Genomic DNA, 13,666 nt, shown 5'->3' with positions numbered 1-13,666 from the left:
CCCTACCCTGCCTCCCCTTACCCGCCCCACGCACCGAACCACGTGATGTGCTTGTTCTCCCATACCACTGACTTCTTGCTGGGCCCCTCAGCAGCACCCCGGCATGGGGTCCTCCAGAAGGTATTCACGTGGGCACCCACGTGGAAGTCAGCCCGCCGCAGTAGACGCATCCCCCCAAAACTCTCCTTGGCTGGGCAGAGATTGTGGTCACTACCTGCCAGGGCCCCCACTCCTCCCACCCCAGGGGGAGGGCACCCTCACCTTCTGGCAGGTACATGTACACCATGAGGTTTCGGTCTCGGTCAGAGACTGGGGAGAACAGGCCAGAGATGGTCAGCCGGCCACCCCCGCAGAGCCCAGCCCGAGTCCCACCATGCCTGCCAAGTCCCGCTGCGCCTGCTCACCCAGGAAGCCCAACTGGGCGTTGTCCACCATGAAGTCCACGCTGTACACCTCCAGGGGCTTGGCATCCTGCAGAGGGGCAGGGAGGTCAGGTCAGCTTTCGCTAGCCCTGCCCAGACAGCCCTCCCCTGCCAGCCCTGGACAGGCCCCCCAGGTACCCGAGACACGAGGCTCAGGGTTTTGCTCTCCTCCTGGTAGCGCAGCAGTGAGATGCTCTTCATGACGTCTGCAGCCAAGATGAAGTTCTTCACACTGATCATCTGGTGGATGTAGAGCTGTGTGTCGATGAAGGCCATGCCCGTCAGCTCGCTGGCACGCAGGCTCCACAGGAAGATCTGGGGGGTGGGGGGAGCTGGCTCAGGGGGAGCAAGAGCGCAACTCCTGGGGGGGGGGGCTCAAGGGACCTGGTCCCCAGGGGTGCAGGGTGAATGGAGCCAACCTGGGGCAAGGAGCCCAGGGTGAGTGCAGGGGAGCCGGCTCTCAGGGGTGAAGGGAGCTGGGGGAGGCCACACCTTCTGACCGATGGCTGACACCAGATGGCCATTGCAGTGGCACAGGGCAGTCACTGGCCCCTTCTGTTCTTTCTCATACAAAACCTTGAACTTGTTCTTGGTCAAGGGCTGGCCAGGCTCGGGCACTACCTCAATCACGTCCATTATCAGGATCTGAAGGATTTGGGAGCCACAGCATGTAGGGACAGCACAGGGTCACGAGATGCCTCTCCCCTGCCCCCCACTTGCCCAGCCTTACCCGCCCTCGGCAAGTGACCTCCTCCCCCTGCATGAGGCAGGTGCCAGCAGCCACATAGCCCTTGAGGCCTGACACGGTCTCCTCGCTGCGCAGGGACACTGTCTTCATGCACGTCACATGCTCCCATTCCTCCAGCTCAATCCTGAGGTGGGAGACTTGTAAAGATGCACCCCACCACACACAGCCCAGGCCCACCCGTCCCAGGGCCAAGGCCCACCTGGCGTTGGGAATGGCCTCCCAGCTGACTGGAGAGATCAGCTGGATGGAGAAAGCTTCCTGCTGAGGGTGGATATAGCGGTCATCTGTGGGGAGAGGGTGAGGGGTGGTGGTCACGGGGAGCGGAGGTCAGGAAGGTGCCCTGATGGCTGCAGGTGGGACGCACCTCTTTCGATGGTCTCAAACTCCTTCTCTTCACCCGTCATGCGGGGGATGCGAGTACAGGGTGCATTGGTGCTTGTGGCAACTGCATATACCTGGGAATGGGGCCAGGCATCAGCAGCCAGGCAGGGCCAGGCCCAGAACCCGAGGTGAGGGGGGGGGTCAGACCTTGGACTCCACATGGTAGGCCACATAGTGGGCGGTGCAGCGCAGTGGGACCTTCCTGACTGGCCACGGGGCGTCGTAGGACAGGTAGGCAGGCAGGACGCTGATGCGCAGCTCACCCTGGGGCAACAGGGCAGCAGCATGAGTGGATGGTCCCAGGGCACCTGGAGGCCTGCCTTCTGCATTGGCTGTACTGTCGGCTGCTGCAGCCAGGGGACCGGGGCAGTGGGTGTTCAGAGCTGTGCAGAGCTCTCTCCTTGGGCTGTGGGTGCTGGGCACCAGGCAGGCGGCCAGCAGCTGGAGTATACTGGGGGCCCAGGCAAGGGGCCACACAGATGAGACTAAGAGGACTACATGAGGCCCAGACACTCCTACCCACATGGGGTGACACAGTGTGTGTGTGTCCCCCAGCCCCCCGTGAATACCCCCAGGTTGTAACTCAGCTCGTTTTCAAATGGCCCAAGTAGCAACTGTCCCATCTCAAATACAGATGAGGACACTGAGGCTCAGAGGATACATGACTGGTCCCCACACAGCTGGCTTCAAACCACCATGCTCTGGTTCCTCAAAGAGACTGCCAGACCTGGGCAAGAGTGACACTGGGCAGACAAGCCACCAGAGCCGTGACTGGATGCTGGTCCCAGGGGCAAGCCCACCCGGCAGCTCACCCTCCACCCCCAGCTCCTTTGGCAGAAGCCCCAGGTCCATGCCACTGTCCTTGGCCCCCAGCTGGCTCTGGGATTCAGGAAGGACTTTCATCCCAGCACCAGCCCAGGCAGCACTGGTGAGGGTAGACAGCGGCCCCTACCTACCTGTCTGTTGAAATACAGGAAGCCATGGGGACAGTTAACGTTGTGGAAGGGAGCAAAGGAATCAATGGGGCCATCGATGCCCATGGGGTGTAGCCGCAGGGCTCCCCGGCCAGTCACGAGGAGCCAGTGGGGCGAGGGGCCGCAGATGAACACCTAGGAGCAGGCAGTGTGAGGTGGCCAGCCGCTCGTCGCCCATGCCCTGGCACCCGAGGCCAGCCTGCCCTACCCCTGAGTAGCCATAAATGTCCTCGAAGTAGCGGAAACGTGCCACACGGGCCCGAGACACAGCCCCCTCCTCAGCACCACCTCCCTCAGCCTTCTTCTTGGATGGCTTCGGCCTTTTCTCCCGGAAGTTGATGTTGTGGGGGACCTGGGGGAGGGTGTGTGAGGCCTTGCCCCCCTGCCCCCCCCCCCGCCCTGACCCCGTCCCACCCCCCAGTCCCAGGCAGGAACACATCACCAGCACCTTCTTGAAACGGACTTTGAGGTTGCCCTGGCCGAGCTGGGAGTCGTGGGGGAAGGCCTCATAGATGAGCAGCTCCTGGTCCACGTGCACCTAAGGGGAGCAGTGTAGGGCCGTCGGTGCGGTAAATGGGGGGGCAGCAGTGTGGGACTGTGAGGGGGCAGCAGGGGGGCCCCCGCCCTCACCAGCAGGTAGGGCCGGCTCTGACGGCTGCCCAGTGCCACCAGCAGCACCTCCTTGACCAGGGGTAGCTCGCCCTGGCGTGTGACTTCCTCCTTGCGGGCCTCGCCCTGAGGGGTGGGCTGTCCGAAGGAGCTGTCCACCAGCACCCTCTGCCCCACAGGAAAGTTCTTCACCAACAGCACCAGCCGCCAGTCAGGGAGCTGATAGATCTAGAGAGGAGCAGGGTGGCAGTGGTCAGCCAGCACAGGTGGGGGTGGGACCAGGCTGGGTCTTGCAGGACAGGGTCCACCCACCTCCATGGCTCCATTCTCCCGCACCAGCAGGCACCAGTGGGTGGGCTCAGCACGGAAGGGCACAGGCTCTCGGTCAGCGGGGGGCTGGCTGCCCCTCCGGGCCTCCTCCTTGCTGGGGCTAAAGAGGGAGCTCGAGTCCCCGTACAACATCTCCTCTTCGTCATCCACTGTGGGACTAAACCAGGTGGCATGTCACAGGGTTGTCACAGGGCCAAGCCCCAAGACCCCCTGCGTCCCCCCCCACACACACACACCTGGTTTCCGAGCCCAGGCCCTCAGCCTCTGAGCCACTCCGGGCTCCCAACTCATCACGGGCCCCACCCAGGCGACTCTCTGTGGTGAACATGCCACTGACATCACGGTACACACACAGTGTGATCACCTTGGACTGCTGTGGGGAGACACAAAGGCTCAGCACGGCAGGGTGAGGGGACAACAGGGTGGGGACAGCAGGGTGAGGTGCGCTAGACCAGGCCTACATGGTGCAGCGGGGGCTTGTGGAGCGCCAGGCGGTGGTGACGGCCCCCGTAGGAGTCACTCTTGAGCAAGAACATGGTGACATGGCCCTCGGCACTCATGATGACCACGTAGGGGTCGGCCACGGCACAGTGCACGATGGGGGAGCCCAGGTCCACAGGGATGAAGTGCAGTTGGTTCACTGTGGGCACCAGAGGGCAGTGATTTGACCCTAGAACATGCCCCTCACTTCCCTCCCTCCCAGCAGTGCACACACACCCGGCCCTGCTCACCCCCTCCTCCCAGCAGTGCACACTCCCGGCCCCACTCACCCCTTCCTCTCAGCAGTACACAGTGCCCGGCCCCGCTCACCGCTCACTGCTCCCAGCAGTATACATGTGCCCGGCCCCATTCAACTGCTCCTCTCAGCAGTACACATGCACCCGACCCCCCTCACCCACCTCCTTCCAACAGACGTATGCCCAGCGGTGACACTTGCACAATATAACGGTTGTCCCCAATGTTGCCAGCGAAGACTGTGGGGCCCTGTGTGGCAAAGCCACTGGTGTCCAGCTCCATGATCTCCTGCCCGGTCTGCAGGATCTGAGGCAGCAGAGTGGTGAATAAGGGGGCCCCTAATGGGGACCCGGTAGCCCCCAGGCCCTGGGCCCTGGGCGCCCTCACCATAGTGGAGTCCTCCCGGCTCAGGATCAAGAAGCCATGTCTCTTTCCCTCCTCTTCTGCCTCGGGGGGACTGGGCTCCTGCTCTGAGCCCTCCCCTTTGGAAGTCTCATCCTGTGAGGGCACAGAGGGAGCAAGGAGCCACATCTGGTCCTCCCAGCCCCTTTTTGCTGAGCAGCCAGCTCAGGACAAGCCATCAACCTGAGCACGGCCAGGGAGGCCTGCATGCCCCAAGGCCCACAAGGAAGCGGGGCCCACAGGGTGGGGGGGCCCCACCAGGTAGCCCCAAGAGCACTTAGGAGAACAGTCCGTCTCTGCTGAGGTCTCAGCCAGAGCACACGGTTCTCTGGGCACACAACTCCCAGGCAAACGCGCCCACAGGCCCGAGGGCCACACCTACCTCCTCCTTACGCACAGGAGCGATGACTGTCCACATGTCATAGCAGCCAGGCAGTTCAAAGGTCGTCACTACCTGGGGCCGGATGCTCTTCTGTGAATGGTGAGAGGGGTCAGCCTAGTCCAGGAGTCAGGAGTCTGGTGCACCCGTCCCGCCCGCCTGCCACACACCTGCAGCACCGACAGGGCCCCGTTCTTCCCATAGCCAGAGCAAACCACGATCTCCAGGTCTGGCTCAGGACTGTTCTGGAACTGCACCAGAAGTGGGGATGAGGGCCACCACCCTCACAGAACCACCCTCCCCCCGCCTCCATCCCCTTTAAGCACCTCTTCAGAGAGGAAAGCAGGCTCGCCCATGGCGGCATTGGCACAGGGTCCAATGTTGAGGATGCTGTCACACACCTGAGGGCACAGAAGCAGTGAGGTGGGCAGCTGTGGGGGATGGGTACCCGGGCACCCCGGCCCCAACCTCACCTCAAAAGAGTAGGTGGCCAGCTGCGTGCCTGACTGGGCCTCACTCCCATACACCTCGATCTCATCCACTTCGTCCTGAGGCACCGACTTGCCCCCTGTAGCACCAAGAGCCCCTGAGTCCACCTGTACCACCTGACTCCCATCCACAGCCACTGGGTCTTCCTGACCCCTGGCCCCTCACCTGACCAGCCCACAGCAGCGTCCACCCGCTTCTTCTTCATGGGCGGTTCTTCCTGTGGGTGGGAGGGCAGTGAGCGGCCTGGGACCTGCCCCTCTAGCCCCCAGCCCCAAGCCACCCACCTTGTCGGCAGCCTCACGGACAGTGCTGGCTGGGGGCTCCTGCAGCTTTTCTGTGTACTTGAGCAGGAGAGAGTTGCCCAGGCGAGAGCCCAGAAACAGGTACCCAGGCTCCATGGTGACCATCTAGGGAGGATGGGAGGTGAGAGCATGCAGCAGCCCAGAAGCCAGCCCCACTTTCCTGTCCTGCCCCCACTCACACTGGTGGTAAGGACGCTTGCAGCTGCTTTGTCAAAGTGGAAGGCTCGGACACTTCGCATCCCATCAGTGATGAGAGTCAGCACGTAGCTGGGGGGAAGGTAGACACAGTGGGGACAGGGCTGGAGGTGGGGAAGGTGGACACCGGGGACAGGGCTGGAGGTGGGGGAGGTGGACACTGTGGGGACAGGGCTGGAGGTGGGGGAGATGGACACTGTGGGGACAGGGCTGGAGGTGGGGAGGGTCAAGTTAGGGACTCACATCTCACCACCCTTGAGGGAGATAACCATCTTGTCATAGGAGATGAAAGCGGCCTGAGCACAGTCCAGGGTGATCCGCAGGCCTTCTTGTGTGCCTGCATAGCAGGGCCAGTCGATAGCTCTTGGCCCATGGCCCACGGCCCCAGCACCTTTGCCCTGTGGTTCCGCCCCCCAACCCACGGCCTCTTTCACTCACGCAGGGGAAAGGCAGTGGTGCCTGTGGTGAGGCTGTTGAGGGCCACGCCGTAAGGGGGCACACTCTGGTTCAGGTACAGCAGCGAGTTGACGGCAAACACCACCACCCCACCTGGAGGGAATGGACAAGACTGGGTGGTTTTGACCCTACAGTCCCCATCCCACCCAACCACCTTCCCCCTTTGCCTGAAGGGAGTGGATGGGACTGGGCAGCTTTGGCCTCCACAGCTCCTGTTCCACCTGCAGCCCTTGGCCCCTCACCTATGGGCTTGGGCACGGCCAGAGCCTGGGTGCAGTCAAAGGGCAGGTTAGTGAGTGACCAGATGACAGGGTGGACCTTCTGCGTGATGTTCAGAGAGATGGCCACTATGGAGCACGTGTCCTGCCGCACGGCCACCCGCCTGGGGGCACAGGCAGTGTCAGCACTCCAGGCTCCACTCCTGCTGCCTCCCCCACCCTGCAGGCCCCTCCGTGCTGGGCAGTGAGCCCAGCCTCACCCAGGCCAGGTCTGGTTGGGCTCAAACAGGATGAGTAGGGTGGGCTCGTAGTAGCCATGCAGGAACTGTAGGTCAGTGACATTGAGAAGCTTCTCATCCAGGGCCCGGACGTCAATGATGTAGCTGGGCAGGAAGCTGGACCTCTGCCTAGGGGCACGGGGTTTCAACAGGTGGGTGGAGAGCCCCTCGGCCCCAGAACACAGGCACCCACTGTCCGTCCACACAGTACTCACCCCTCACCCATGAGCCCCTCGTGCTCCTCGGCCAGGCTCTCCCTGCGGAATGGCAGCACCACCAGCCGCGTGCCGTAGGTGAGCATGACAGCACAGCGCCCGTCGGGGTCCACCCGCACCCGTGGTGTGTGCACATTCTGCACAAACCCATCCTGGGAGGCAGGAAGCATCAGCCAGGTCACAGGTAGGAGGGCCCTGACCCTGGGATGCTGAGGCTGGAGGACAGTGAGGCTGGGGGACTGACCCCAGGGACGCTGAGGCTGGGGGCCCTGACCCTGGGATTCCGAGGCTGGGGGCCCTGACCCTAGGGATGCCAAGGCTGGGGGTTACTGAAGCTGGAGGACACTGACCCCAGGGATGCCGACGCTGGAGGACACTGAGGCTGGGGACCCTAATCACGGGGACATTGAGGTGGGAGGACCCTGATCCCAGGGACATGGAGGCCAGGTTGAAGGGGGAGCCAGTCAGGCCTACCCTCAGCTCTGGCTCCTCAAAGTAGTGCAAGGACAGTGTCTTCAGGTCGTGGGTCCCTGGGTCATACTCCACCACTGACAGCTGGAGGGACAAAGGTCAAGACTGTGCCCACCACCAGCCCCTGCTCCCTGCGTGGCTCGCCCCCACTCCCACCACTTGCTGGCCAGCCCACCTTGGCATCCTGGAAGCTGAGGAGCAGGGCATCCCTCTTGGCACCTGCCAGCTGCACGCTGGCCATGGACATGACGTTCCCAAAGAAGGAGAAGGAGGCCACCAGCTCCAGCCTCTCCCGGTGCTCCCGGTGGGCTTTCCCCTCTGCAAAGAGGCCGATGGGTGTGGGCTTGGACCACCATCCACTGCAGCAGGTGCAAGGCCTGGCAGCCACGCCTCCTCACTCACCTGTGCTCCGGTCATTCTTGGTCAGCGCCTAGAAGAGAGGGCAGCGACGGAACACGTCATGGCCCAGGCACCAGGCCACTTTCTCTGAGGAGATGATGGCGGGGCCAGTCAGCTGAGGCAGCAGGAGCCCTCACTCTGCTGGGAGTCCTGAGGCGCCTCCACCCAGCACGGTAGGCATCGGACCGCCCCACCCGGAAGGCAGAACGCTCGCCTTCCAAACCCAACGGAGTAAGTGTGGCCAGGCTGCTGCATAGGTTTGCAAGCTGTGGCCTGGCCAGGCCCTGAAAAGATAACCTTCCCGAGCCTTCCCCCATCCAGGACTGGAAGAGGCTCCTTGCTCCTGGCTACTCAATACATTCAAAACCAACCAACCCACAGCCCCACAGCAACACAAGGTAAGACGTGTACAGACCACAGGATGCGAGACAAACGTGCTCTGGAAAATATCACCCAAATCACAATAAACTCACTGCTGTCAAGTCTCCCATTTCCCCAGGCGGTAAATCTCAACAGAAGTAGATTGCTCCAACTTCCTTCAGAGGAGCAGCTGGTAGGTTTGAACCGCTAACCTTCTGGTTAGCAGTCAAATGCTTAGGCACTACACCACCAGAGCTCCTTAAATCACCATAAAAAGTTTAGGGGAAAAAAAAAATCCACAAACAGTTATTCACCATCCCTTCAAGGCAAAGGAAAACTGTAAACACAGAATGAAAAAGACCACAGTTGTTACACCCACACAGGGCCCTGGGGGAAGCTCCGGCTTTAGGACGCCCAGGTGACAATACCACAGATGGTGAGGGTATTCCCTGAGTGCAACACTCACCTCTCAGCAAACCAAGAAAATTCCAGACTTCCCAGCAAATTCCACCAAACGTTTACAAAATGACCAACAGTAAAACAAAACCACACACACACACACACACAAAACCCAAAACGCGAGGCACAACGTCAGCCTGAGTCAGCACCTGAGCTGTCCTGCGCCTCCACCAGGTTACCTCCAGGACTGCAGTTACCACCCGGCATGTGCCAATCTCATTTACCACATTGTCAGTGCTGAGAAAGCCATGTGGGTGTCTGGCAGACAGGAAAAGCATTCGCTAACACTCGGCACCCATTCATGCACCTACAGCGAATGTCCTCTTGACTGACCATTAAAGCTCTCCCTCTCCGATCGGGAGAACACAGCGCAAGACGTCCCAGCCAGTGCAGTCAAGAAAGAAAAGGAGACAAATGCCAAGAGGATGGTGGGTTGGGGGGCAGCTACTGTTCTTTGTAGACGACTGTGGTGTACACAGAAATGGAAAATGGTCTACCAACAATTACTAGAATTAGAGCTTAACAAGGTTGCTGGATATGCAGCAATCAAGGGCATTTCTACATTCAAATAAGATACAGAGTGTGAAATTTAAAAAATTTTAAAGCAGAATTCATGAACCTGACGCCCACTCACTAGAATATATCCAAAGTAGAGAAAAACACAACAAAGAACATGTGACCTGGGCACACGGTCACATGATGGAAACACACTTGAAGGAAAGGAGCAGGGGAGGCCAAGAGGACAGATCAACATCTGAAGGATTAACAGCCAGAAACTTCCCAAAGCCGATGACCAGCATCAACCCACAGGTCCAGGAGGTCAGCAAATCCCGAGCAGGGAAAGCACAGAGCACCCCACGCTCACAGGTGCTCAGGGCCCCTTACTGCACAAACACAGGTGAGCATGACCACATCAACCTCACCCCTACCCGCTGCTGCGACCATGACCTGGTGCTGCCCTGACCCCTCTCTTCCATAGCCACACACCAACACCCCTCACCCCTCACCCCTCACTGTGTCACCTCTCGGTTGCCTGACTCTGTTCTCAGCACCACCGCCACAGTGGCCTTGTAAAGCCCAAGTCAGGGCAGGTCACTGCTCTGAGGAAGACTCTGCCTCAGGGCCCCACTGGACTCAGAGTCCATCCTTACACTGGCCCCAGGATCTCTGCCCTTTCACCCTTCTCACCCCACAGTCATTCTGCTCCAGCCACACTCCTGCCCCAGGACCTTTCTGCGAGATGTCCCTCTACCTGCAACATTCTTCCCCAGACATCCAGGGGCTCGCCCCTCACCTGTTCAATCACACCTTCTCAAGGGGGCTCCCTGCTCCTGCTTCTGAGCTCCTTCCATAGCACTTGACACCTCCTACGCGCAGGCCACATGGCTTGTCTGTGGTCTGATTATCTGCATAATACAAGCTCCGTGTAGGGCAGGCATCTCTCTGCCGCTCCCTAACATTGGCTGAGATGTCTGGCACATCAAACAGAAAACCAAACCCACTGCCGTCAAGTGGATTCCAACTCAGTGTCCCTATGGGACAGAGTAGAACTGCCTCATAGGGTTTCCAAGACTGTCAATTTTTACAGAAGCTGACAGTCTCATCTTTCCCCCATGGAGCCACTGGCAGATTCGAATCACCAACCTTTCAGTGAGCGGCCAGGGCTCTCAGCCTGACATACAGCAGGCACTTATTAAGTTCCTGTTTAAAAGATGAATGAATTTTAATGGGTGAGTCTTCAATCTCTTTGTTAAAAATATAACAATAACAATTTCGTTTGCATAAAAGCTGACTGGCAAGAAGAAAGAGGCAACTTTACTGGTGAAAATTAAAAAACTGTTTGAATATTTGGAAGGTGAGCCCAAAGACCAGTTTCAAGAGTTAGTACCAAGAGCCAAAGATGCTCCCATTCACTCAACACGGAGCTTGATGCAAGATGACTTTTTCAGTTTTGACCTCTATGAAAGCCAATTACTGAGCTCAAAATGGCTGTCTCACAGCAAGATAAACCAAGATGGCTATTTTGATAACACATGTTCATTCACAAAGTTCTCACCGGAACACTCCATCCTTTTCCACTTTGTCTGCCTCCTCGTGTAAATAGCAGCACAGTGACACAGACTCAACGCGCACACACATACACACACACAGGAGCTCAACAAGGTCAGCTCCTGTGAGAGTTAGGTTGTGTGTCAACTTGGCTGGGCCTGGCTGAGCGGCTGGGCAGCTGGATATAGTGCTCCCCCTGAGGAGACTGGTCATCAGCTCCATGGTGGGATCTGCCGTGAGCCGCTGAGGAGGCCTTGGAGATGAGGTCTGCTTCCAACATACAAGGAGCAGCTTTGAGAAAGGTCTCTGCGCTTTTTGGCACACTTGGACCCTGCATGTAGCCGAGTCATCATTCAGCGACCTGCCAAGTTTCCTGCCGATCTTGGGACTGTCTCTGGACTTGAACTAGTGGCCTGTCATGTTGTTTGTTAATCTTGGCTCTGTGCCATTTGTCACCCTTGGATTTGTCAGCCTCAGCAGACAGCAGCTACCTGAGTTAGCTCCGGTGGCTGGGAGCAAAAGGCAGAGCTGAAGCCCAAGGTCGAGAGGCTCTCACCCAGCCCCTAGAGCTGGCACTCTGAACTCAGTCTTCTAGCCTCCTAAACTGTAAGAGAATAAATCCCTGCTTGTTCAAGCCATCCATTCATGTCTTCTGTTAGAGCCACAGCAGAGAACCCAAAGAGCTCCCTCTGGCTGCCCTTTTGGCTACAACAGTCCCTGCTCAGAACCCTTCAGTGAGTCTTCACTACTTTGTGGGGACCAGTCCTGACCACAGTCTGCTCTCTACCCCACCACCACCATGTCCACACTACACTCCAGTCATGCTGAGTATGATCCTCGTCCTCACACTCCACCCTCAACTGTCTCTGGCCTGTGCAAGGGTGCTTCTGCCTGGGACACCCTCCCCTCCCCTATGCCTGGCTAAGTCTTACCGCTCCTTCAAGAACAACTAAGATGTGGCCTCTTGCAAGAAGCCCTCCTGAACCACCTCTCAGCACTCGGGCAACCAAAATACCTCAGTTACTTCCTCTACTGGGGATGTAATACACTTTACTGAAACTGCTACCAGTGTGTCCCCACACAGACAGTACCCAGACACAAACGAGTACCAGTCCAGTTCGTCTTTAAGTTGAACTTGTACGTGAGTCAGAACAGTAAGATACGGTTCACAATGAATTCTAGTCAAACGTTTGTCTTTGCATTCAGTTTACAACTTCCCATGCGTGAAACAGAAACACCTCCAGACACGCCAATCCATCCGTGACCCAACAGCACAGAACCGCTGTTCTACCGGCACGAGCCATTTACGAACACTGGGGCCGGTGGTACGGTCAGCTTGCACCGAGGAAGCCCAGGCCCTGCCCCGGGAACGTCCTGTCCGGGGCCTTGCCGAGCGTCGGGAGCACGCCGCCTCCCTCCTTGCCGCCCTGCACCCTGTCTGGCTGCGTGGAGTTGGATGGGAGCAGTCTCCACCGACCACCGGGTTCCTATCCCCCGGCACTCAGCAGATGCTCGGCCAAAGATGCGGGCTCCGCGTCCCCGGGTGCAACCGGGCGGCCGAGTCGCACGGCAGTGACGGCAAGCGCGGCCGGGCAGCCCGCGTGTACACTGCTACGAGTCAAGACCGGCTCAACGCAACCCCAACCCACTGCCGTCGAGGCTGCCCGACTCATAGCGGCCCTCCCTGGGCTTCTGAGTCGGTGTCTCTGAGGAAGCACCTTGCCCAGTCTCCGTTACACCCGACGACTCTGAGAACCGGCTCTGAGAACGACAGATCGCGGTCGAAGTCCGGCTCCTCGCGCAGTGGCGGTGCCCGCCTCACAGAGCCGCGCCGCCCCCAGCCGGCCGGACCCCGGCCTACCTCGGCGTCGCGGTTGAGGCGGTACACGTAGAGCTGCGAGGTCCCGGCCACCACGAGGGTGCGCTCGCTGTTGTTGAAGAAGTTGCAGTACATGGAGAACTCCAGGCCGGTGGGCGGATGCGCCTGTTTGTACACGGCGTACATGGCGCTCAGCCCGAGCTGCGCAGACCCAAGGAAACAGTGAGCAGGGCCGTCCGCGCAGGACCCCGATGCCGGCGTCCCCTCCTCGGCCTTGCGCCGCCGCCTTCCTCACGCCCGCCCACCTGTCTGTGCGAGCCAGCTCGAGGAGGACTGGGAAAAGCGACGAACACGGCCCGGCTGAACGCGGAAACTGAGCACCAAGGTTCCGGCCACCAAGGTTCCGGGCTCCTGCGCCTGCGCAGCCCTGACGCGGCGAGAGCGACTCCAAGGGCGACAGCGGCTCCTGGTGGACGGGTGCTTCGGCTCCTCACTCTGCGCCTGGAACACAGAAATTTAGCGGTCTCAGATCAGGGTGGGATGGCGTGGAGCCTGGCAGAAAAGAGGGGCGGTGGCTCAAGACCCAAGCTCCCCCGACACTCAGTGGGGAAGCCCTCGCCTAAGCCAGGAGAAGCCGCGGGGGAGGGTCTCGGCCGCGGAACGAGGAGACCCGCCCTCGCTGCGCAGCGTGTGGCCTCCCCGGCAGTCTCCGCGCGCAGAGCGGTCAGGAACCACGCCGCGGCCGGCGCTGTGGACAACCGTTGTGCTCGCGGGGACGGGCGTGTGGGCCGCCGGAAGCTCCGCCTAGCGCTGGGCTTCTGAGCTTCCACACTGCCCCTCCTGGCCTACAGCGAGGCGACGACGTCCGCCCCGCCTGCTCACCGCTCCCAGGACCCTGAGCCAGGACCGCCTGAGCAGTCACCTGCAGGAATCAGCACAGGACACCAGTCTGTGGACATGGAAACAGCATTATGAG

General features: G+C 59.9%; 1 protein-coding gene across 1 annotated transcript in view; it reads right to left on the bottom strand.

Moving 5' to 3' along the window:
- The window catches only part of CPSF1 (cleavage and polyadenylation specific factor 1), a 13,558-nt gene extending 682 nt beyond the window's left edge, over window positions 1-12,876 (bottom strand). Inside the window, exons 1-34 of the mRNA XM_042783004.1 lie at window positions 12,733-12,876; window positions 8,007-8,034; window positions 7,780-7,922; window positions 7,608-7,688; window positions 7,134-7,285; window positions 6,901-7,047; window positions 6,665-6,804; window positions 6,405-6,515; window positions 6,210-6,303; window positions 5,951-6,038; window positions 5,754-5,876; window positions 5,635-5,686; window positions 5,454-5,548; window positions 5,307-5,381; window positions 5,151-5,231; window positions 4,984-5,073; window positions 4,587-4,697; window positions 4,364-4,505; window positions 3,926-4,104; window positions 3,701-3,837; window positions 3,447-3,621; window positions 3,156-3,362; window positions 2,974-3,063; window positions 2,734-2,877; window positions 2,508-2,660; window positions 1,699-1,815; window positions 1,535-1,625; window positions 1,370-1,454; window positions 1,153-1,294; window positions 915-1,067; window positions 561-737; window positions 405-471; window positions 262-309; window positions 35-190 (exon numbers count right to left, since the gene is read on the bottom strand). Of these exons, the coding sequence (XP_042638938.1) occupies window positions 35-190; window positions 262-309; window positions 405-471; window positions 561-737; window positions 915-1,067; window positions 1,153-1,294; window positions 1,370-1,454; window positions 1,535-1,625; window positions 1,699-1,815; window positions 2,508-2,660; window positions 2,734-2,877; window positions 2,974-3,063; window positions 3,156-3,362; window positions 3,447-3,621; window positions 3,701-3,837; window positions 3,926-4,104; window positions 4,364-4,505; window positions 4,587-4,697; window positions 4,984-5,073; window positions 5,151-5,231; window positions 5,307-5,381; window positions 5,454-5,548; window positions 5,635-5,686; window positions 5,754-5,876; window positions 5,951-6,038; window positions 6,210-6,303; window positions 6,405-6,515; window positions 6,665-6,804; window positions 6,901-7,047; window positions 7,134-7,285; window positions 7,608-7,688; window positions 7,780-7,922; window positions 8,007-8,034; window positions 12,733-12,876 (4,018 nt within the window). The remainder of the gene's footprint in view (window positions 1-34; window positions 191-261; window positions 310-404; window positions 472-560; window positions 738-914; window positions 1,068-1,152; window positions 1,295-1,369; window positions 1,455-1,534; window positions 1,626-1,698; window positions 1,816-2,507; window positions 2,661-2,733; window positions 2,878-2,973; window positions 3,064-3,155; window positions 3,363-3,446; window positions 3,622-3,700; window positions 3,838-3,925; window positions 4,105-4,363; window positions 4,506-4,586; window positions 4,698-4,983; window positions 5,074-5,150; window positions 5,232-5,306; window positions 5,382-5,453; window positions 5,549-5,634; window positions 5,687-5,753; window positions 5,877-5,950; window positions 6,039-6,209; window positions 6,304-6,404; window positions 6,516-6,664; window positions 6,805-6,900; window positions 7,048-7,133; window positions 7,286-7,607; window positions 7,689-7,779; window positions 7,923-8,006; window positions 8,035-12,732) is intronic.
- Between the last annotated feature and the right edge of the window lie 790 nt (window positions 12,877-13,666).

The sequence above is a fragment of the Orycteropus afer genome, unplaced genomic scaffold (genome assembly GCF_000298275.1).
Source record: "Orycteropus afer afer isolate SDZICR_OR568_19922 unplaced genomic scaffold, OryAfe1.0 scaffold00574, whole genome shotgun sequence".
Lineage (NCBI taxonomy): Eukaryota > Metazoa > Chordata > Mammalia > Tubulidentata > Orycteropodidae > Orycteropus > Orycteropus afer.
Note: the sequence above shows the minus strand (reverse complement) of the source record. Positions and strands in the feature narration are given on the sequence as shown.